Source organism: Lissotriton helveticus, chromosome 10 (genome assembly GCF_964261635.1).
Source record: "Lissotriton helveticus chromosome 10, aLisHel1.1, whole genome shotgun sequence".
Classification (NCBI taxonomy): Eukaryota; Metazoa; Chordata; class Amphibia; order Caudata; family Salamandridae; genus Lissotriton; species Lissotriton helveticus.
Window position 1 is genome coordinate 881,629,761 of NC_136071.1, and position 25,824 is coordinate 881,655,584.

General features: G+C 43.9%; 1 protein-coding gene across 1 annotated transcript in view; it reads left to right on the plus strand.

The window, feature by feature from the left end:
* MYRIP (myosin VIIA and Rab interacting protein) overlaps positions 1 to 25,824 on the plus strand; it is a 1,796,584-nt gene that overhangs the window by 1,264,315 nt on the left and 506,445 nt on the right. The window contains exon 7 of the mRNA XM_078663521.1: positions 11,023 to 11,103. Within this exon, the coding sequence (XP_078519647.1) occupies positions 11,023 to 11,103 (81 nt within the window). The remainder of the gene's footprint in view (positions 1 to 11,022; positions 11,104 to 25,824) is intronic.

Consider the following 25,824-nt stretch of genomic DNA (forward strand, 5'->3'; position numbering starts at 1 on the left):
CTAGTCAATGGCCTATACGTATGCCACATATAACTTCCTACAAGCGACTTTGTTTACAAAATCATTCCCAATCCAAATGCGGCTTTTATTTTCGTGCAACCAACCAATGGGTTATCGATTTCCCCAGCAAAGTGCTCCGCCAGCACTTAAGGTTTAAAACCTCTAGAGCCTATGGAAAGTTCGGACACATTGCTCCGCAGCCCTCTGTATTAATCACCTATTGAGTGCGTTGGGTCAGTGACAGGTCAGCTATTCGGACAAGTCGGACAATTTCTCTAGCTAAACCAAGGCTAGTTATACCGTTTTCGGGTCAGTGTACCACCCCCCAAATGTTGCAAGTGTCAGAATCCCCAATTTCGATTGGTCCCCAAGTAGGATAGGTCAACACACCAATCACATTTCATTTCTACAAGCCTGCATTTACATACTCTGGGACCGCCTATCGATTTTGGGGTTCCCATGACATATTTTACAGAATACAATGAATTAAATACAATTGTTGCATTTGCAGGACAGTTCAGCTTCTTCTGCTAGGCGAAGGTGCATCTTCCCAGGCACATCTTGGCTGGGACCTCTGGTTGGCAGGGATTCAATGCCACTGGCCAAAGACTGTCATGCGCAGAAAGGCTGTTCAATATGGAATCACGAGTGTTTCTCAGACCCTCAAGAACGCGGTACATGAAAAGTAAGCGAAAACAAATTAAAACACAGAAATAAATGATTACACTGTATACCATGAATAGCTACTCTATACCCCTTTACTTTATATAAACTATGGCATTATGTTTTAATGCAAATTAACATTAACACAAAGGCAGCAGCGCAAGCTTCACCATGGACTCAAAGCGGCCATCTTAATGCTAATGCGCAAGCGCAAAGATTCCCACCAGAACTGTAAGTACGTCACGTCACGTGAGTGTGACTAACGCATGCGCAGAAGAAACCCTGCCAAGCAGCGGCCATTTTTAATGACAAGCGTTATTAAGTTTTAGTAAACACATAGGCAAGCCTCGCTAGGACACCCCAAATGTCAAAATAAAGGGAAGTTAGTAAGACAAAACAGGTTGGGTTACTCTGTTACATGTTATTCGAGGTTCATGAATTCAAGCAAGTCGCTAATGTGCGAATCCTTGCTCCATCATTGGCAACGCCACCATGCCAGTCCTCATCAAGTGCGTCAACCGGCACCATCACGAAGACACATGGAGTGGAGTCCTACGCTATTGCCAAACTAGCCAACAAGAAAACTCAGAGGCTACCTGCTAACCTGGTCTGCACCTGAACTGTGGCAGCAAGAGCATGTCCTGACCAAGATCCATACACCCTTGAGGTTTATGCAAGAGACTGGCTTCTGGCTCCTCTGCGGTTTGCAGCTGCCCCTAGCCGGCACATATGCAGCCCCAATCCCACCCTATCAGCAGTCCCGTGGCAAGCCCGGAAAAGGCCTCCCCAGGCGGGAGAACGGGAAGAGACTATGCCCGACCGACAGGTCACCTGACACAGCAAGACAGCCTGATAGAGACTTCAGGCAAAACAGAACTGATCCAGTGAACTTTCACCATGGACTCCCACCATGATCTTGACACACCCAGTCAAGAATCTGTTGTTATCCACCATCTACCATCCTCCATGTCAGCGAAAGGAAGCTACCTGGGACTAATAGACATGCTTACACCGGCACATTCCCAATGTGCAGCTGACGTCTCCAAGCAAGAGTTTGTGTCCTGAACCACTCGGGTTAAATGATGAGTGCCCGCCAAGATCGTACTGCTACAGTCGGAGTCACCAGTCCCTGTCTGCTGGCTTCCGGATGCCTGACCCAAGAAGCTGATGGAACCTGTGGTGCATATTTTGTTGTATTTTCATCTTTACAGGTTAAACTACTGACCTTTTGTTTTCTTTAAAATTTCTAGTGTCTCGACAGGCACTGATTTAGTAGCCACTCCCCCATTGGTGTGGGCACACACACACCCCACACCCATCCATCACCAGCGTCACGAGTGACGTGACCCGGCCAATAAATGGGCCCGAGTGCACATGCTCGTGGCCAGTTGTAGTACCCAACTAACGGTGTCTGTGTCCATGACTTAGAAGCATGTGGGCCTAGGGCCCCGACACAACACTTGCCTCGCGCAGACTGGACCAACCGCTGCAGCAATTACGAGGTAACTTTTAACAAAATTTACTTTTACCTCTTCTTGTAGTAAAATTTCCAGTCTTACTTCTGCAAGCACCACGAAGGGTCGAATTGACTCCGTTTCAGTGACTGTCTTCTTCATACACGTGGGTAGACCATGCCAGCTTGGTTCCGCTCGTCGCTATTTCTGTAAGGACGATCTTCACACGTGTAGTTAAAAGAACTTTATTGTATTACACTGGCACGGTATGAGCAGGTGATTGTGCCTCCGGCCAGCTTCGCCTGTAATCATTTCCACCTCCTACATAATACAGCCCCCACATTCCACTGCACATTCTACCCGCATGCTGTCACCACAAGATGTTTAAATCATATGGATGGTGAATACTTTAACACAGCCTACTGGTGATACCTAAGAGCAAAGAACAGGCACTCTCAACAAGATTTTTACTTTCTATTGCTAATCAGATTTCCTGAATACACATTGTCTGTGGTTATTGGTGACCTGTAGCAATTGGAAGGAGGTAATAGTGAAAGCCTGGCATGCTGCTCTCTGATTGTCTAGTTTTGTGATGGCAGAGCATCAAAGTTGTAGAGAGACAGACAGGGCAAGCATTATGTGCGACGTCAGAGTTCCCCAAATCTTGTATATCGAGTATTTGTCTGTGAGGCAGCCAAATGATATCAAAAGCTTCAATTATTATCTAGCTCAGCGCAAGCCATTGGTTCATCCTGAGCCATGGTGTGTGCTGAAACCTGCCATCTAGATCTTTCCTTCTCCTCCTCTTATTGGCTGGACTTTCTAACATTCAGCCAATGAGGGACTAACAGCGCGAAGCAGCCTTTGCTTCCTGTGCTTCTATCTCTGCTCTTGTTGTTATCATCCTTCTGTGCACTTTTGACTTCACCTCAGCCTCTACTCCGAGCTCCCAGACTACTGCATGATGGGGCTCGGTGTCAGCCAGGTTTAGTAGGCAGAGCTGTACACAGCATCTCTAATAAAGCCTAGTACCACATGGCTGCTGTCACCTGGACCAGCATTTTTATCCTCCTGCCAGCACCACAAGAAGACCTGGTTCAAGATGGAACAAACAGGGAGGTCAGTGAGGAGAGTAAGTGCTCTTGCTTTGTGTATTTGAGCATGAATATCAATGTGTGAGTGTGTTCATGTGCTTGTGTGAGCGTCTTTAAAAGTGTGTATGTATGTGAATATGTGTGTATTTATGTAGGTACTTGTCGTTTGTTGGTGTGTTTGTGCCTACTTGTTTGCTGTGAGCTGATGGGGAGCTGACCAATGCACCACCACTAGTAAATGTTAACCACTGCAAATGTTAACCACTGCAAATGTTAACCACTACCAATACCTGTGAGCATCACAAGCTCATAGAAACCCATACACCTAGAAGGGCAAGAGGAACCAGCCTTGGTAATGATATGTCGTTATGTGATGGAGACTACAGGCAATCTGCATATTTTAGACAAAATCCTGTAAAAATCTAGCAAATGTCATGCTGTGCGCATTCTCCCAGCCAGCCAATCAGGGAGAGGGAGGTCTGGCTCTCAGTAATAGAAACTTTACGATAGGTGCAAGTTGAAAAGACATGGTTGTGTATGTTTTCAAGGAGCTCAGGGATAATGCCTGCAACCAAAACACATGTAAACCAGCATTTTGATTTAACTTGCTTTCCAAATTTCCCAAATGCATTTCACCTACTTTTTCACCTGTTGACACCTCAAACCAACTGAGCACCCATATGTGGCTGGTACTCCTATGCACAACAGAACCTGGAGGGAATTTCCAGATTTTGGTAAAAATGCTAAATATCTGACAAACATCATGTTCAATGCATTCTTCCAGTCAACCAGTCATTTTGAGGGAGGTCTAACACCTATTGATATAAATCTTAGACATTAAAATTATATGGTGTTGGTATGTTTCCATACAGCCCAGGAACTATATATATGGCCAAAAGACAGGTACCCATAACCTTCATCTTGGTTTCAGTTCCTTTCAAAATTTCCTGAATACAGTGCACCAAGCTTAAGCCTTATTGCCTCTGGGCACCCAAACCTATAAGGAACCCTATGTATGTCTTGTATCCCCATACTCAAGAGCAACAAGGGAGGGAAGTTTTGGCATGGATATGTTCCTGCAAGAGGGATTTTCGATGCGGGTGCCATGTTTTGTGCGCTCTCCCAGACAGCCAATCCAGCTGGGGTAAATCTGACACCCAGCGATAGAAATTGTAGGATTGGTAGATGTTGAAAATGTATGGTTGTTGTATGTTTCAGCACCATCCAGGGATGTTACTGTGACTTAAAAAGAGGTCAGTGAATCCATCATCTTGATTTCTAAATTTCCTGAATGTATGTGCGCCAGGTTTTGCATCTGTGGGCATGCTGAACCTATAGAAAACCCATAGATATCTGGTACAGCCATGCTCAAGATACAGACAGAAACACAGATGGGGGTTAACTCTGTCAAGGCTATGTTCCTCCATGTGGGAAGACTGGATGAGTTTACAATGTCTTGGAAGAAATTGGTAAACATCTGATATACGTCGGGTTCAGCGCATTCTCATGACCAGTCAGTTGAAAAGAGGGCAGTCTGGCACACATTCGTAGACAATTAGACATCTTTGGATGTGTAGATTTAGAAAACATCTGGTAGTAGTATGTTTCCATACAGCCCATGGATATTTAGGACCAAAAGACAGGTATACGAAACCAGCATCTTGCTTTAAGTTATTTTCTAAATTTCCTGAGTGCAGTTCTGAAAGTTTATCACTTGTGGGCAACCTGACCTTTACTAAAAGGGTAGCACAATATTCAAAAGACTGAGAGAAGCACATACGGTAGTAAAGTCATGTCATGGATAAATTACTGCACAAGGGAGACTGGATGGAGTTACAATTTTTTGGAAAAAATGCTAAAAAATCTGAAATGCATCATGTTCAGCACATTCTCTTGGGCAGCCAATCCAGGTGATTAAGGTGTGGCACACAGTGACTAAAATCTTAAGCTGTGTAGATATGCAAATCTATGGCTGTGTGATTATACATGTGACCAAATGACAGTTATCCTAAAAAGGTATTTCGCTTTTTTTTGCTTTTCAAATTTCTCGAATGCACTGCACTCTATGTATTTCCTATTGGTTCCCTGAAACCTTAGAAAATCGATATATGTCTGGTACTACCACTCTCCAGAGACCTAGAGGAACACATATTTAGGGGTGGGGTATCAAATCTTAGGTCTTCTTGCTTGAGGAGAATGGAGGGGGACAAGTTTTTAGAAAAAAATGTTTTTGCAATCTGCCATACGTCATGTTTGGTGCATTCTCCCTGACAGCTGTTCAGAGCAAAATATGTTTAGCTTCCACCACTGCCTTTTGTAGTTTATATATATTAAGACAATATATACTTCTTATAATGTCCATATAGTCCTAAGCTTGATGTTGGTCATCGAATGAACAGTGCACCATAAACGGTGATTCTGCCACAATGTACTGCTCTGCACTAATATTACATAATTGATGTGCAAACTAATGTCCATAATAAAACCTACATATATTTGGTATTTCCAGACTCTAAACATTAATTTTCTTGACCTTCATAGCATCTTACATGACTTTTGAATGCCAGGTATCCCTTACATTCAATTTTGTCTTGAGATACCACAACAATACTTTTCATGTTTTTCACATAATCTTTATTAAGAAAAATTTCTCAATTTTGGACAGGCATAGTGTGTACTATGAGTATGAGAAAACATATTATGCAGCCCCCTCACGTTAAAGCGCATGCAAGAAAGGATGACTGTCATGGACATATATGGTGTGTCTATTTTACATATGTGTGTAACCTGAAATTATAGAGTCAATAGATATAGAGGACATTTGCTTACCAATATGCTACAGTAAACAATACTTAATGCCTGTTAGTCTTTACTGCCTTACCAAATGTGCAAGATTTGGGAGCAATCTCATAGAGTTGTGCAAGAAGTGGGACAATAGTGGTGCTCAGTGCTGCAATGCAAGTTGTGCAAAAGGCGGCAGCATGAGTTTGACGCTGATGGTAAAAAGAATGTATGGTTGCTTGTGGCATACCATGAACAGTGTTACACTAAGGAACAGGTTCTATACTGTGGGTATCGATCTGCAGGTGAGTGAGAAAAATACATTGAGTCTAGATGTTTGGCCCCACCCTCACCATATGACAATTATATTTATTAGGACACGCTACTTACCCACATGCCTATTTAGTCTCATGTTGACATTTAATTTACACCTTCTACAAGTTATAGTGAGTTTGGGAGTTAAGGCTAAGTGACCATGTTGGGGCTGGTTGCTAAGGCTAAGGTCTCATCAGAACTCCCCACCCTCTTCACATTATGTAATGTAGCCATGTTGTCTACATGTTGTAACGTATGGACAATACACCGATAACAAAACTACTTGGGCCAGGTGTTTAATTCCGCATGAATCCGCAAGATTTGTGGCTGACTGCCTTATTCCCAAAACACCGAGGCATACTGTGCTTTGCACTCCAGTTAAGGAGATTCATGAAATCTACAGCATCCACGTCCATTTCTAGAGTACCATGGTCCCTTAAACCTGTGTGTGTAGAATCTTCCATTGCAGAAATTTCCATACTTCAGGTGAGAAAAAAAAATCTTTTGCATACCATTTTATTTATTCTATTGCATACACTTGAAAACAGGGGGCGTTCATGCTGTGTCGCACGTGAGCAGCTTCTATCCTTTTGCATTCAAATCTGCGCATAAATGGTTTTGTGAAGCTTGTCCACATAATTTACTTTAGTAACATGTGTTAATGTTTAGGTATCATAGGTTGTGCAAAAGATTTCGAAATGGGTATTAGGATCTAATTTTTTAAACGTGAGCGTAAATTTAATTTACAGATTAGAATGCACTACTTTAGTCTACATTCGGCCTGGATGTCGATCCGCCAAAATACCAGGGGTAACGGAAGTCTATCATTTGCCCATTGACCTCAATGCCTTCCCAGGAATTGACTGTTTGAAACAACAAGGGAACCCATTCGGTTATCCAGGGACCGTGGGTAGCTATAATATAGAAACAACAGTGGTCCCCAAGAGTATGTAGATTCAGAATATCAGATAAAACATAGTCCACAATGGGAGCTATATTGGCCACTGTCCAGCCGGACAGGGTATTTTATTTTCTTACAATAGAACAAATAGTGGGATATGAAAAGGCACAGTCCTGTACCGTTTTGGGAACAAACAGGGAAGGTTTTTAGGCAAGAAGGAGCATAATTGGCCACTTGTAATTCAGTAAAGATTGAAAGTAGTGCCAATACAAGTGCTAGACACAGCGTAAATCAGACATAATAGTGAGGCTGTGAAAACACTTAAAACAAGTCGACGTTTCGATCCCTTATGCTCAATATTGTGGGATCATCATCAGGACTAACAATACATACATTTGCTTGCCTGGTATATACATTTATACACACAACCGCCCATGTGGGTCGGGGGGTTTCAGGGAAAATTAGTATTGGAATAAATACTCGTTTTGTTTGTCTCCTGTTTAGTACAGGTTGTCACGTTAGGTCCACCTCGTTTCCATTTGGAATACATTTTTCTTGAGGGGAAAAAAGGCCTGCGTGGTCCCGTGGTGATTCAAAACGAGTCTTGGGAGGGAGAATTCTCTGCGGTGTCTGTTACCCCTGGGTGCTCTGCCGAGTCGCAGTCACTCCAGGGGTAACAGACACCGCGTATGTATGGCCAATATAGCTCCCATTGTGGACTATGTTTTATCTGATATTCTGAATGTACATACTCTTGGGGACCACTGTTGTTTCTATATTATTCCCAGGAATTGACATCATATGACCCTGATTTTAGTGCGGGAAGTCATGTCAAACGACTCTAAGCATTATGACATCACATTAATTGACATTGCTGAAGTTTCATAATAACTGCATGTTTGATATACAACATAAAACTGACTAATATATTTTTTAGATGCCACCTATACTATGGTCCTGACTTGATCTTTGAAAGTTCTGGAGCGTAATTCTCACCCTGAATTGTAGTGAGAGAATGAAGTGAGTAAGCTAGACCTCTTATAGGGGATTTTTCCCCGAAGGACATTTTAGGGAAAAATGGGGTCAAATGTTGCATTTTAAAACTGAGGGGCATATTACCAACAACTAGCGATAATTTTTGTCTCTAACTTGTTTAGAGACAAAAATTATCGCCGCACATCGGCGATTTTTATCGCAGATAAACCTTGCTATTAGCAAGGTTTATCGCAAATGGGATAAAAAACGGCCGCAATGCATGAATATCGCTGAAAAGTCAGCGATATTCATGCATTATCGAGCAAATGCTCTTAGCCATGTTATCCACCTCCCATTGGATAACATGGTGAAGAACTGCTCAGGGCAGGTGTTCGCTTTTGGAGATATTCGCGCTTAGCGCGAATATCCCCAAAAGTTGGTAATAGGAGATAGCGATGTTAGCGACTGTTTCCAGTCGCTAACATCTTGGCACGCCCACTTTGCATATCATTGGTGATAAATATCACTGACATGCAAAGCGGGGCCCAAGATGGTCGCTATCTCCTATTAGCTGTCACTAACTGGTGTTAGCGACAGCTTGGTAATAGGGAGATAATTTTATCTCCGCTTTCTTGGCTTTTAAAGCCAAAAAAGCGGAGATAAACCCCCTTGATAATATGCCCCTGAATTTTCACATACGTTTTCAAAAAAGCAATAGGCCCTGAAAGGGCATTTATTACCAATCACTGACTTCTTACTCACTTTCACTCACACACACATTCTTTCACATAAAGACACATGCTTGCACACACACAAGTTCTCTCTCACATAAACCCTTACACCAAGCGTGCACACAACGTACATTTTAAATATTTTTTTTACTTATCTCTGCTGCCGCAGAAGTTCCAGTTTCAGCTCATTGTGCTCGATTTCATTACACTAATAGTGAATACTAGATTATATAATGCAAAAATTAAGTCGTGATGTGCTGCCCATGTGTTCTTGGCACTGCTTTTGTCTCCTCTGAGGCTTGAGGTTGCAAAGACTGTGGTCACAAGGAGCAAGCCCGGGGTCGTATCTTTCTAGCACTATGCCATAAGCACTGTAAGCTCATTTTATTCACAAAATTGTGAAATTATAAACAGTGCGCCATTGCATGCATTTAATCAAAATGTGAGGAACTCCAACTAAAATACTGTAATGAAAGCAGTTCTTATGCTATCAGAAACAGATGTGTTCCAATGCTTGAGACTGTTGTTTCCATGATTGTCCTACCATATAATATACAACAATACTTCCAGGTTCAGTCCCTGGAAATGCACGTTGTTAAATGACCCACTTTAATGTGTCTTGAATTAATAATTAAATATCTATTTCTCAAACACCAAAGTTTTACCTCAATGTCATCGCCTCACACTAGAACATGAAAAGCACTCACTATGATGATTTGAGTACTTCTGAATCCATTGGTAGTGGGAATTCCTAACATAATCAAGTTTGCAAATCGTGCCACAGGAAAAATCTTTTAAATATGTCCATGGTAAAGAGCTCGGAATCTTGAGGAAACGTACAGGAATCAGGGTGCAAAGACCAATTAAAAATTTTATTTCCCGTTCCCAAGGGTTTCAACCGTAATTGTGCAATAATACTGCACCCATAAAAAATTGCACTCCATGTTATTGAGATTCCCATGGGTGGTATAACTACTTTGTGGCAAGGATCACAAAGCAACACTATTGCATGTTGTATCACATGTCCATCCATGATGGTAAGCGAGTGCTTGGTGCAAACACCTTTTACCACCATATTATGAAAGCATGTTTCTGGAGGTGGTAATGTAGAACAAGAATATTTATTCATTTTTTGTTAAATGATTTTTATTAAGGAAACAACCACAGAAAATACAAAACAACTAGTATGTTCAAGCAGTACAGTAAATATATACCCTACAGCAAATACATATGGAAACAGTGAAGATAAGAATATAATAAAAGATTACATGAACGTGTGCAAAATAGTCATAATAAAACAACTAATGGTAAGGAAAAATGAACAGTAAGAAAATTTGAATAGAACACATCTGTGGAACAACTAGTGTGTAGGATAACTATATTAAGAAATGTGTATTATAAAAAAGGAAAAGGGGAAAGAGAGAGATGGGGAAGAGTAAGGAAAATAGGAGAAGAGATAGAAAAGAGGAGAAAAGTAGGAGAAGAAAAGAGAGACAAATAGGAAAGAGGCAATTATGGAGAAGGCAAGTTCAAAGATAAATAAGTAGTAAACAAGAATATTTATTCATATATGTTGTTTTGCATTTGTGTTGTGGTGTTTTATTTTCTCATTATTGCATGTACTTGCTCTGCTGCGCTCTGTTTTGATTGCTTTGTTGTTTTGTGCCGTTATGTTTGTGTTGTGCCGGTATGTTGATATGTGTTATATCCTTAAATTCTGTTGTTTACCTAGAGATGTCCGCAAACACTGCCACATTTCCACTGAAAAGTGATACATGCCTTTTTTCATGTTCCAGTCACAAACAACCATGTACTGCTGTCTACGGTGGTAACATACTGCTTCCTGCATTAGTAATCCCCTATCTGCGGCAGACACCTGTTTTTAGGTAGCACTTATAATGCTCACTGTGAGATACAGCCCTTGGAGTCCTGTAGATCAAGTAATGAATGCTAATTATATGGGACGGATCTGAATAGCATGCCTTTTTTTAAATGTAATTTACATGACAAAAGGTTTAGGCAAGGTAAATGGATGCACAGTGAAAGTCGGAACCACCCTATAAATGTATTTTCAGTGCAAACAAGTCTAAACTGTTCATTTTCTGCAGGACAAACATAATGAAGCATGTTATTTACGTGAACACAAAGAAGAGTTGATAGAAGAGCTTGCCACCACAATCGTCCAAAAGGTACAGTATGATGTATTTTGTTTTTCTGTTTCAAAATGTTCCAAATGAACTGAGTACAAATAAAGTTAATCTTTTACGTGGCAATAGATTCTAGATCGCAAAAACTACGTGGACATGCCACATAATAATTATTGTGTCAGTGCCTTTCTATTTACTGTATGGTCACCGTTCAAATGTAAATAGAAATAGGTACCAAAGAAACTAGGACATTGCCTACATGAAACTGATTGATTATTTGCTTAATTAAGTCACCAAATGCAAGTATCTGCAACTAAATGCAAAAAAAAAATACAAGCATGTTATCTGCAATCAGTTATCACTGTGAATGAATGACTAAAAATATATACATAAAGCACTAATTAAGGTGAGCTATTTACAAGAAGAAAGAACAAAACAGCTGGCCAAGAATAAGCACTTCACTCCAAATGTATTGTTACTGAGATTTGGTGCTACTACTCCCAGCACCCGCCGTTGATAGGTGCCACGGGTACAAAGAGGTTCAAAGAAAAAGGGAGGTGCACTCAATAATTGTTCAGCAGAGCCAGTTCAGGCCAGAAATCGTCTTTATTCAAAATTAATATATAAATAACTTGAAGCACACGTTATTTATATGTTACTTTTGAATAAAGAAGATTTATGGACTGAACTGACTCTGCTGAACAATTATTGAGTGCACCTCCCTTTTTCTTTGAACTAAGGTGAACTATTTGTTTGTGAAAAAAGAATATTCTCCCATCAGTCATCTTTTTTCTGAGCATGCTGTACTGTGTTGGGTGTTGGGTTGGACTCTTTGCCCCTGCCTAGATGCCCCTGACTGCGTATTCCTCCTGTAATGCCATTTTCACCTGCAGTCTCCTGGAAGGCCTTGATTATTAATTACTATGCTCAGCTCTCTTGCACACCTCATCGTGGGTGGTCCCAGGAGTGCTAATAATACATGATTAATGCATTTTTGTGCGGGGATGCGGCCACTAACAGTAAAATTAGTTAGTCTAACCCCTGATGCGTGGTACTTGTCATGGCTGCCAGGGCTTTGGATTTAGCAGCAAAGCCAGATGAAACTTCAAGTCCATGGAGTGGCTTTGTAGTAGGAGTGCACTGGTGTCCTGTAACAGATCTTGGAGCCATCTATGTTCCATGCACAGCTGTTTCTCTGCCTATGCGGAATTGTGATCAGCTACCATTTTTAGGTCGAGCATTTGAGACCTCTTGTAAATACTTTAGTATATACTTACATGTGTATGTACTTTGTGGGCTCTGGAGATCCGCCCTAGGACTTGTCTGCTTCCGCTTAGGGACTTTTTTTTTCTGTCCAACTGCCTCTATTTTACTGTCTTGATAGAAAACGACCAGTAGAGGTCAGTAACATACCAGAAATGCTTTTTGCTTAGGGACTTTCTTTTTTTTATTTTTCCGGGAACTGCCTCTGTTTAACTTTCTTGATAGAAAATGACCAACAAAGATCAGTACAATACCAGAATCACTTTAGCATTCTCTAGATTCCAGTCCATAGAAATTGTCTTCCACAAGTACCCATAGACAATAATATTTTTTTCAAATTTTGTATTTTCAGTGATATGACCACCAAAGGGCCTGATTTTATATTAAAAACAGAGCTATGAACTATACCATTTCCTGCTGAAAGGCAGTATTTCTCTCCATGTGTTCCAATACCTGGTGTATCACGCAGTTTGGTGCTTACTTTCCCTCCATCTTAAAGAACAGTAGATGTTCCAGCACCCAGGCTAATGTGCTGCATAGCTAAATACATATAAGTTCCCAAAGGCGAGATCAATTGCAATGCAAATGCTTTTTTGTCAACAGTGGCGGGCCCCTTGTGTGTTGAAAGACCAGTCTAACAGGAATTATGCCATGAGCTGCTCAAATAACTATCATAACAGCGTGGTGCTTGCTTGATGAAGAAATGGGGCAGAAAGCCGCCATCCTTGCACAGTAGTAAATTCATCAGGCCTGTAGTTTTTGTACTCAACAGTACTGCTACCCTTTCATTTCCAGTTTATACGGAACTGATCAAATTGGGCAACTCCATGTAGTGTTTCAGTGCAGCTGAAATCCAGCTTCTAGTACAGTTTATGGTGCTAATTTTTGCACTTCATATTCTTAAGTGTGAAAACGGGGAACAATGGAAACCAGTCAGATCAGATGTTTGTTGGTATGTAACTCTGGCCGCTCTTTAGGGGATGATGATGAAGTAAAGACGTTAGTTTGTTATTTTTGATGAGGTATTTGTTAATCACAAGAAAAGCAGGTAAACATTACTGCCACGTTACCAGTTTGACTGTAATCCAGGATCAACAATCCGAATACAACATTCCTCTTCTTTACACAGTAGAGACACAACACATTGCATAAAAAACAAAACACACAATACAGCATAGAGACAAGAAAATAAAACAAACCTATAATCTAACATTAAAAAAAAATGTCCCCCACTAGAAAGACAACATATAGCACAATAAGTGCATCTGTTAACTAACATATAACACAACTAAAATGCAGGTCGTCTCATGTTAATTTTTCTTATATCTTACCCAGAATTTCCCTCCACAATTGCGCACCACCTTCCTCTCTTCTCCTACCCAGTGTCTCCTGCTCGCTTTCCTCATTGCAGATACGGTACATTTCCCCAGGGAAACCCAACCATAAATCAAGATGCTGTGTGGCTTCACTGTGACCCTACCCCAAAATGTCTATCTTTTCAATTGAGGCAACAATTCAGAGGCGGCTCTTCCGCTAAGGCGGAGAAGCATCACCCGACTGCTCTGTGAGTAATGTTATTATCATTTTATTTGTCTGACGTTGCTCAGCTGGTTTGGGGCAGGGCTGGGCTGTCACAGTAGCAGGGGGAGGAGTGGTGCGCACTCTCAAGTGCGCTGGATGGTTTGGCCGGTCGTCTTGGGCTGGCCAAACAGTCATGCACACTTACCATGTTCTCCGCCCGGCTGTTTTGCACAGTCTGGGTGGAAAAAATGCATAGCTGCCAGTCCCTGTCTGAGAGCTGAACCCCGGCATTTTGACCAATCACAAAGCTGCTGTCATGCAGCGTTGTAATTGACTAGGAAAGTCTGGGAGCCTGTGTGCTTCTTGCGTCCTGCTCCAGGAGTCGACCGAAGAGCCAAAGAGGACCGAGAGGTGGCAGCAAGCCTGCAGGTAAGTGAATATTTTTTATTATTTCACCTTCCCCGCTCCACTCCCCCATTAAGTAGCAGCCGCCACTGCAACAATTGCAACATTACTATGGACATGTACTGTTCCATGTAAGCCAAGCAATTGATATACGAAGGGAGGGCTTGTCCGATCAAATTTGAAAAGCTCTGGGGCACATGGCAGAGGCACCGTGGCAACTTATCGGAACGTAGATATACCGAATCCCCAGGAGCACATGGTTTATCTTGTAATGCCTTTGGGGTACATTCAACTAGTATCTATTTTACTGCATTACTTGTATGATTACTATGGAAAGTCATGCTCTAATATAACTGATGTTCCATTTGCACACTGGGTCATGCTCTGCACTTTGCAGGATGTATTGATTGTCTTGTTTTGTTATGTCAACAAAAAGAAATAAAAAAACAATTGGACCAGTACATCCTTGATTAATCACTCAAATTACCTTTCTTCGAGTCTACTTCCGTGCTAAGGTTGGCGGCCCAAATTTAGACAGACGTATGCATGAGCCCTGATAATATCCACTTCTCTAACTCTTTTCTTTCTCTTTCTTATACTTTGTATTTTCCTTCTGGTTCTGTCTGCAATTAAGTCCTACATACTCTCTTACAATCCAAACATCATGATTTAACCTTGTCACAAGTCTATTCCCTCTTCCATAGATAGCTAACACTTCATTCCCTCTTTCCTATCCGCATTTAATATCTCCTGATGTTAACATCAAGCTTGTTATCCCCAGCCATTTGGGTTTCCGGATTTATGATCGTGTACATGCATTCAATGTATTTATTTACCTCGGGTTATTATAGAGTTAGATTGCCATGAAAAATGCTAATTCAAAAATACATTAGTGTTAAAAAAAGAAAAGTACACCTTCTTGCTTCATCTATGCAGGGAACCTTTCTGTCCAATCCTATTCGTAGAATGTGTTCCTACCCTTTTCGGTGGATACATTACAACATCTGTGTTTAATCGTCGGTCACCCAGTAAATTATGCATTGATTCAAAGAAATCCAGCCTTGATTTAACAACACTGTACCTAGTATTTCCACACTACCTGAAGGGGATTCGGGTTTGTGTGGTTAACCATCCTCTTGTCACTTGTCTTGCATCCCACACATTTATGGACTCAGTACTCTATCTCCACTTCTATTCCTAGCCACAAGTGCCTTCCCCGCTCATTTCAGACGTTAGTAGTTCCCAAATGTCACTCATCATCACTTTAAATTAAATCATTTCTGAGAAGTCACAAAAAACTAACTCTCAAGAGACAACCCAATAGCGCAGACCAGTCAAGCTCTGATACCCAATACTTCGGGTCAAGTTTGCGCTCTATAAAACTCTGTAAAATAAAAATAAATTTAAAAAAAGTCTTCTATTACTTTCCAGTGTTTCTGGGAACTTGAACAAACTTCCTTTCTATCTCGTTGCCCAGCCCTTTACCAGCAATTCTCCTGCCTTCCTTATTTCACCAATTGTTCTTGCTCTAGCAGTCTGTTCTCTTGTTATAATACCTTTAACATCTTCCAGCACTCCGTGAATACTACGTACATTTTGCTCACAATTCCCTTGAGTTGAAGCAGCAACACTCTCCTATAAATGCATGGGAAACAAGTAACCAGCAAAGCAATACTTTTATCTAAAGCATATACGTACTTGTACCTGCCAATAATCTTACTTACCCTCTCACCGTATTTCATATTCCTAAATAACTTAGGCAGCCCTTTAACCATGATTATGTTGTTTCCCTGACTGACGTCTTTGCTTACTCAGCTAACATCTAAAGAGGTTATCAACATACAGTCTCTGCTTTAAAAAAAAAAAGTTTACCCAATCACATCCGTCTCTGTGTCTTCTAGTTCAGTTAACAATTATGTGTTCCTTGCCTATTCCCAGGAGCATCCTCAGAAAGCCCAAGACGTCTTTAGTCAGAGGCAGGCTTCTACCTCATGGTATGTGTAGGGAATTGGGTTACAGGTGGAGGGGGTGAAACCCTACACAAGCAGCAACCACAATTGCTGTCAGGGTGTTGACACAAGCAAACCCTTAATTAACCTGTGCTGAAGCCTGTGGTAGCTTAGCACAAAAGCAGGTAGGCTTAACTAAGAGGCAATATGTAAAATATGTATTCAGCATTTCAAACAGTAATACATTGAAAAGAGAACACAAGAAAAATCCCACACCAATTTAGAAAAATAGAGTAAAATGTAATAAATTATTTGAGATCAAAGCAATAAAAACACAATGATTAGGTCGACAGATATGCCAGTTTCAAAAAATTAAGTGAAAAACGGTGCTTAGAAGCACAAAGGACCCACTTTGGTTATCTAATTCCGTGGGTCGGACAAAGTCACAAGTTAAGGCCAACGGTAATGGAGCGCGGGCAGGGTATAGGGACTAATTTGGCCCACTAAACAAAGTACCAGAAATTCTGGTTGCGGACTGTTGCAAGATCCAGTGTTGAGGATGTGTCACACAGTGGTAGTTCAGCCTTGTGCAGCAGCAGTGGAAAGGAGGGTGTCGATGGGTCTTGCAATGAGAGATCCTGCATGTTTGTCAAGGATGCTGTCAATGCAGGCTTGCAAAGCAAATCCTGAGTTGGGGATGCATCGAATATCGGCAGATTCAAGAAGCATTGGGCTGTGATGTTAGATCCTGTGCCCGGGTATGCATCGTGCAGCCACCATTCCGATGCAGAACTGCGAGGAGATGCGTTGAGCTATGTGTGTTCTGCTCAAGAGACCACCACTGGGCTGGCAAAGCACTTTAGCCCCACTTCCAAGGATCCTGAACTGGGGTGGCACCACTTGGGCGGTGGGGGGGCAAGACTCACACAGGCTAAGTCCAGATGCTGCGTTTAAGACACAGATGCAGTTCTTCTCACTCAGACAGCAGTACAACAGAATAGCAGTTCTTCTTGCAGAACAGCACAGAAGTCCTTCTGAGTCCTCCACAGGTCCCAAGGTGAACTGAAAAGTTAGGTCTGAGGGTTCAATATTTGTACCTGGTGCCAGCTTTGAAGTATGAGAAGGTTCTAGAGGTTTCCACCCCCAGAGGTCTTTGGAAGTTCCTGTGTCCCTGCCCTGGCCTCAGGTTGTCTAGGGACACAAATGAATAGTGTCAAACTCTTTGTGAGGGTGCTCAGTCAGAGCTTTTGTGATGTGAAAGTGTGGTAGGTGACAGCTCTGCTCCTATCAAGTTAGAGATGGTCCATCCTGCCCAAAACTATTCCCCCTTTGTTTCATTGTCTGGGAGCAATGCACAGAGACCAACTGCCAGATATACCTCGTCATGTGACCCTGGGATACAGGCTGCAGGCACCGATGGTTTGAACATGAAAATGCCACCTTCCTAAAGGTGGCACTTACAGAATTGTGACTTAAAATCTGACTTTACCATTAAGGAGGGTTTTAAATTACAATTCATTAGACACCAAACTTGAAATTCCTACCTGCTCCCATTTGAAAGTTATCACTTATTAAATGTAATAAGGTAACCTAATGTTATCCTATGGGAGAGACAAGCCTTGCAATAGTGAAAAATGAATTTAAGAGTTTTTCACTACCAGGACATGAAATATTAAAAGTCATGTACAGCCTTTTGAATACACTGCACCATGCCCTGTGGGCTATTTAGGGTGATGTATATGTCTTAAAAAAGAAGGTTTAGACCTGACAAAAGGTTTATTTTGCTAGGTTGAAATGGCAGTTTGCAACTGCACACACAGGCTGCAATGGCAGGCCTGAAACATGTTTAAAAATTACTTAAGTGGGTGGCACTATAAGGACTGCAGGTCCACTAGTAGCATTTAATTTACAAGCCCTTGGTACATGTAGTATCATGTTACTAGGGACTTATAAGTAAATTCAATGTTTCAATTGGGTGTAAGCCAATATTACCTTGTTTAAAGGAGTGAGCACAATCACTTTAGTATTGGTTAGCAGTGGTAAAGTGTGCAGACCCCTAAAGCTTGTCAAAAGAAAAGGGCATTTCACTAGTCCCTTTGGGAGCTCGAGTACAAACTATGTTGAAAGGTAAAGGTCTAACAAGGTAATCAGTTGTGAAGAGCGAATATCTTTAGGTGATTTACTTAAATTATCTGTCCAAGTAGTGACAGCTCTGAATAAATCAGACTAAAACCTTGCATGTAATTTGTAGATGAACAAATCTTTAGAAAAAGGCTCACACTGAGCAAATCCATTCTATTCAATATGAATAATTGAGGGGAACTAATCATGAAATAATAGAGTGGTACAATTAATGAATTTCCACATCAACATTAATCTTGTAAATTAGATCAAACTGATGAATTCAGAGATTAATGTCTGGAACATTCACTCTGATTGATATCAACTTACCAAAAAAGATAAAGCAATTCGTTGGTAAGAGTCCAATAATTACACAACGGAGGAGTTGAACTTGATGCCAGCGTTTCGGTCTCTATTATTTATAGTCAGTGAGACCATCCTCAGGAACACCAATTTACATTGGAAACAATGCCCCATGCATTTTTAAAGACCAATCATGATAGCCTTTGAAAGATGGGAACCGAGAATATGTATAACCTAAGTAAACCATTTGTAAAAATTGACGAATCATCAAAAATTGGAATGCAGTTTATGAGGCTACACTGAATATATCAGCTCGCTGGACGCCTCATGCATTTAAATCAAAACCAGTAAAAGCAAAGTCAGCCAAAACAGGAGAATGGAAGGCAAAAAGTTGAGGAAAATCACACCAAGGCTGTTGAGTCCTACATGTACCTCCCCCAGCTGAACTACGAGAGAACTACCCACCCTCATTGTAGGATGAAGGCTGCTGGTTGATATAGGCCCTCTCCATTGAGCACGGGTGCCATGCATGTGGCCTTCTTTAGGATTTCAAAAGCAGTCTGGCACACCTCCGTCCAGATCACCTGTCTAGGCTGCTTCTTCCAAATCAGCTCTATCAGCTCTATCAAGGGGGCAACAATAGTGCCATACCTCTTGATAAATCTCCTGTAGTATTCAGCGAAGCCCAGGAAGGCCCTCACCTCTGCATGACTCTTGAGGCGGTTCTCAACCCAGAATGGTTTGAAAATTGGCCAGGAGGGGCTGTACCTTGCCCCCTCCAACTTGATGACCCAAGTGGACCACAGATCTATGCTCTATCTGGCACTTACTGGCCTTGATAGTGAGGCCTGCCTTCTGTAGAACCTGAAGCACTTCTGAGGTGGCACAGTTGATCCTCACAGCTGGAACCAAAAGCCACAATATTGTCCAGGTTAGTGACATTGAAGTTCTCCAATCCAGGCAGGACCTGATTGACCAACCTCTCGACAGTGCCAGGGGCATTCATCAACCCGAAATGATTCACCCGAAATGGGAAGTGGCCTACTGGGGAATTAATGCAGACCTCCCTTTGGTCCCCTCAGTTAAGGCAGTCTGCCAGTATCCTGATGTCAGATCAAAAGTGCTGAGGAACTTAGCAGCTCCCTACTTATCAGTGAGCTCATCAGCTTGGGGGATGGGTGAGCACTAGTCTTAGTGATGCCATTGAACCCCCGGCAATCCACAGAGACATGAAGTTTGGGGGTGGTACCTGGAGGGGCAACCTTGGTGACTAGCACCACTGGGCTGAACTAAGGGCTGCTTGAAGGCCCAATTATCCCTAGCTCCAGAGTTTTTGAGATTCCTCCTTTATGCTGGCTATGACCTTGTCAAATAGTCTGTAGATCTTATTCTTCACATGAAATCTGTCCCCAGAGTCAATATGATGGGTACAGCATGTGGTGAGCCCTGTGGTTGGGGAGAAGAGAAGAGGGAACTTCTACAACGCTTGGCTACGGTCCCTCTGTTGTTCTATGGTCAGGCTAGGGGAGAGGTTGACACCCTCCACTGATCCATGCTGCTATTTCGAAGAAAGGCGGTTTACTCTGCTCCTTCACTCCATCATCCAGGAGGATTGAAACCGTGGGCCTCTCAAATTGTGGTTTAAGGTGATTGACATGCAGAATCTATAAAGGGTTCCTGGGGGTTTGGAGGTCCACCAGGTATGTGACATCCCCCTTATGCTTCTTTTTTTTTAACCCTTTATTTTCAAAGTTTTTCATAATTGCACATTACAGGAACAATGATACGTTAATACGTAAATATACATAGTCTGTCACGCTTTCCCATATCTTCACTTATATTGTCACATCATTATGCAGCGTTCTTATTGTTACGCCTTTGACAATAACACATCCTGTACAGTTGCGATTGAGTATCTTGGTTACCTCTGACTAGTCCTGCTTTAGTTGAACAGCTCTAATGATTTAGCCCCATTAACCATGTCTCCCTTCTGCGGGTGTGCGTTCTGTCAGACAACATGTAAAGGTGTGCACTGGTTAAGTATTTGTCATTTCTTGTAGTGTTGAGTCCTGCGCGCCTTCGTCACACCCCACGCCTTCCGGCACCAGGCCGCTGGCCAATTGTGAGCCAGTGTTCTGACGCCCGGATTCTACATATGCCCAATATGGGCTCCAGATGTCCTTGGAGCGCGACGCACTCGGCATTATGCTGGCGTAAACGTCGCTGTTGGTACTTCAGTATGCCAGACTATGTAGCCAGCACTGTAGAATAGGAGCTTTCCTGCTGCCCCACGCGAATGCTACTTCTTTTTTTTTCCAGCAATAAACACAAAGACGCAAACCGTCTGACTTTCTTGGGGAAATTCACAGTGTATCCCAACAATGTCACTTCTGGCGTGGGTATCAGCGTAATATTAATCATGGTACCTAGGACTGAGTGTGTTTGTTCACAATATTTCTGTAATGTAGGGCAACACCACGATATTTGTCCAGAGTATGCATGGGGGCACTACATTTCAGACAGCGATGAGGCCTGGAGGTGTCAATTCGGTGTGTTTTGGCCGGGGTTCAATAAATGCGGTGCAAGAACTTGAAATGAAGCAACTTATGTCTGCTGTTGAGTGAGACTTCCCGTGTTACTGCGCAGCACTTGGTCCATTGGTCGTCAGTAATGTCTTGACCCAGGTCTTCCTCTCATTCTTTATGCACCCTATTATCCCTCAGTGGCCTAATGTTTGCGCATTCTTTATAGAGTCTCGAAATGAGGTGTGCACTAGTTTCTTTTTCAATGATCAGTGTTAGTGGGGCAAAAAGAGTCTGGTTCCACTGGGTGGGAGGGTAGAGCGGCATGCAACGCTGAACACTTTCTCCTCATTACAAATTGGTCCATAAAGAGGGCATTTCGGAATCGGGCGTTGTCTGTTATGGAAAAGATATGCCCATCAGGGAATTAGTAAAAAATTACAGGAGTGTGACCCATATACCTGATCAGGACTGGGTAAGGAAGGTGCAATCAAAAACAATGTCCCAATAGGTAATACTGTACAGTCAATTAAATATGCAAGCACATCGCATTGCTCGCAAGGAAAAAGGAGTGTTACCGCATTGGGCCACCAGATAGTAAAGGTGTAAGTCTAAGACCCCAAATCCCCCTCACTCATACGGAAGGGTCATAATCTGCCAGCGGCCCTGAGAACGCTTCCCTCCCCACACCAATTTTATGAGGTGTGTTCATAATGTTGAATGGGATATCGGAATATTGTTGAAGAGGTACAGGAATTTGGGCAGCACCACCATTTTTAAGAGTGCAGCCCTGCCAGCTATAGAAAGAGGTAAACGCAACCAGCGTGATATCTGTGTCTCCAAGGCATCAACCGCTCATCCGTAGTTTAGGCCGGGAATCTGGTCAGTGTCTAGATGCATCTGTATGCCCAAATATTTAACCGAGTCTCCGCACCATCCAAAGGGAAACTCGCAGCCCCATGGGCATGTGCTGGTGGTTTAAGGAAAGATCACAGATTTATGCCAATTAATATTCAGCCCGAGAAGCGGCCAAATCTAATTATCTCTCTTATCAGGGGTTCCAGATTGTCCTGGGGTTGTCTAACATACAAAATAGTCCCGACTGCATAGAGAGACACCAATAGGGGGCCTGTGTTGAACTGTAGACCTCAATGTAGATGTCTCTCCTGGAAATGGCTAATTAAAGGGTCCCTGGCCAGAATGAAAAATAACTGTTACAGTGGGCAGCCCTATCTAGTACCACTGGAAAGGGGGAACGGTTCAGACAGGGTGCCGTTCAGCCGGAGTCTCGCAGTTGGTTTGGTATATAAGAGAGCAGTGGTGGCGATAAACCCCATGGGCATACCCATCCGACGCATTATTGAGAGGAAAAAAGGCCATTCCAACAAATCGAAGGCTTTTTCCTCGTCTAGGAGTATAGCCACAGCCGGTACCTCTCGACCAATTATGTGTAAGATTGAAAAAAGCATACGAAGATTCAATGAAGTGGAGCGGTGGGGCAAGAAACCCGACTGTGCCGGGGAGATAATAAACTCCATCAGCAGGGACAGACGCAAAGTTATACTCTTCGCTAATATCTTATAATCTAGATTTCTTTTTTGTTTTTTTTTTTTACTTTTTATTACAGCAGTTGCAGTACAACAATACAATCAAATAAAGAGGTTTCATGCAGAGGCACAGTGCAGAGTGGCAAGATACAAACCAGTACAAGTACATATTAGTCGATCATCAACAGTGCATTGTCAGTGGCATAGTACGACAAACCATAACCAGAAAAGTGGCTTTACTGATACACTATCTCCCAGGGAAGCAGGCAAGGGGGGGGAGCGCCCCGTAGGGCTTAGCAAGCCAGGGACGAAGCCCGGAGGGGTACCGGGAAGAGGACCGCCAACAGCCAGCACCGGCGGCCGCCGCGGACCAAGGGCCGTCGGGGAGCGCGGGAGAGGCAGCGGCAGGAATGGAGGGGGAATGGGGCAGCGGCAGGAACCCCCTCGGCTCTCTATGGGGCAGGGTGAGAGCGGGCTAGATTGTAATGCCGTGGCCAATGAGGCCCACCACCCTCCAATCAGGCGTGAGGCACCAGCAAGAAAACCCCACATGCTGCAGGGGCAACGGGAACGCGGAGAGGGAGGCTACACACTGACCAACGCAGCAGCAGCCGCGGATGCAGGGGCGGCAGGGGGGGCAAGGGAGGCAGGTTCGCTAGAGGGGGAGCAGGATAGGAGGTAGGCGACCAAGGGACCCCAGATATCAACCGGGCGTGATCTAGCTGGCAACAGATCCCAAAATTCTGATAACAATGTTTGACAACGGGAAGCATCCTCCAGCCAGACCGACACCACGGGGGCAGGCCGGCGGCCCCAACACATTGCCACCCTATTCCTGGCCAGCACCAGGAGCATCGAGGAGACAGAGAAGGGGGTCTGGAGTGATGGCGGTGCCAGCAATCTCGGAGATCAGGGAGCAGACCTCCAGCCAGAACACCTGTACCCGAGGGCAAAGCCAGGCCAAATGAGCGAAATCCGCAGAAGGGGCGGGGCACCGAACACAGGAATCCTCAGGTATAAGTCCCAGGCGGTGGAGCTGCCGTGGAGTGCGATAGAACCTGTGCAGAAACTTGAAATGGAATAATCGGAGCCGATAGTTTGGGGAACGTTTTGTGGTTTGATTACAACAATAGAGCCAATCGGCATCCGAAATGTCCAGATACAGGTCGGCGCTCCACGCCTCGCGCGCCCGTGTCGTGGAGATGGGGGTGGACAACAAGGCAGAGGCATACAGTCTGGTGACGAGTTTAAATGAGGACGTTGAAGTGTATAACAAATCCAGAGCGGGAAAAGTGGGCGGGGGCTGCGGAAAGGTCGGGTGCAGTTTCCGGCAGGTGGCACGCGTTGATAGTACAGAAGTGTGTTCATCAAGGATGGCGACTCCGGGAGTGAGTAAAAGGAATCGTCGGGATAACGATCAGCCACAGTCTGGAGGCCCCCCAGCGCTGCGTGCCGAGACATACAGGATGACTGAAGTGGGGAAAAGTCCGGGTGGTTAGTAATGGGCATAGTGCCAGCAGATAGAAGAGATAGCCCAGCCAGTCGGCGCAGATAGGACCACGTCCAGCGCAGTGTCTCCACCGTGTTCACCTCTGACAGGGGGCGCACTGTAGGGGCGAACAACGCAGTAGTGAGAGGCCAAGGGGTAGCAATATCAGACTCAACCGCGACGTGAGGCTGGTAGGGGGTGGGATACAGCCAGAAGTGCAGAAAACTGGCCTGAGCACAGAGGGCGTAAAGACGGAAATCAGGTGCACCCAGTCCACCGGCCGCCATCGGCAGGGTCAGGATTTCGTAAGCAACCCTGGGCTGTCGCCCCGCCCAAATCAAGGACACCACAAGAGAACGCAACTTGCGGAAAAAATAAGCGATCAGGGGGATGGGTATGTTAGAGAAAAGATAAAGGAATTTGGGGAGGACTACCATCTTGGCGATGGCAACGCGGCCAGCGAGGGAGAGGGGCAACCGACTCCACTGGGGAATCTTAGATTCTAACCAGTCCACACAGCGCGGCCAAAATTAGACCTCCAGAGGTCGTCCGGGTTCCTGCTCAGCCAGATGCCGAGATAGCGCGTGGGACCAGATGCCCACTCGAAGGGATAGCCAGGCACAAACGGAAGAGTTGCATCTGTCAAAGGGAAAAGTATGGATTTATTCCAGTTAATCTGGACCCCCGAGAGCCCTCCGAACCGAATAACCTCACGTACCTTGGGGCTGAGGTTTTCCTGGGGATGGCGGATATAAAGGGTGATGTCATCCGCGTACATGGAGACTAAGAGGGAGCGGGACGAGAAACTGATACCCCTTTGGGTGTGGTGCTGCCGCAGGCGGGCGGCCAGGGGCTCCATAGCAATGACGAAAAGCATGGGCGACAATGGGCAGTCCTGCCTCGTGCTACGCATAATACGGATGGGGTCTGTGATCTGGCCATTAATGCACAACCGGGCGGTTGGGTCAGTGTATAACAATTTAATGTTTCGCAAACAGTGAGCGCTAAATCCCATGCGCGAGAGGACATAAAAAGGAAAGGCCACTCTAGCGTGTCAAACGCCTTTGTGGCATCGAGCAGCGCGGCCACGGCCGGAAGGTCAGGGCTAATTTGATGCAGAACCGAAAAAATATTACAAAGATTGTGGGAGGTTGCCCTACCCGGTATAAAGCCAGATTGGTCGGGGAGGGCGATAGTTGGCATTAAAAGGAGCATACGGGAGGCAATGAGCGTGGCGAAGATTTCATTGTCTATATTAATGAGGGAAAGGGGGCGATAGGAGTCACACCGGTCAGCGGGTTTGTCCGGTTTGAGAAGCAGCGTCAGCTAGGCTTCACGGAGCGACGGTGGGAGCGTACCGGTGTCAAAAGACTCATTATACATGGCGGCCAGATGTGGGACCAGAGTGGAGGCGAACTGTTTATAAAAGGTGGCAGGGAGGCCGTCCAGGCCGGGCGCCTTGTCACACGGCAGGCTGTTGATAGCCGCCAGTATTTCCTCTTTTGAAAAAGGTTCATCAAGAAATTTGCGGTGGTAGTCCGCCAGCCAAACCAGAGCGATGGACTCAAAATATTGATCAAAGTCAACCGTAGTGGAGGGGGGCGCCAGCGGAATAAAGCCGGAAATAGAAGGCTTCTTTCATC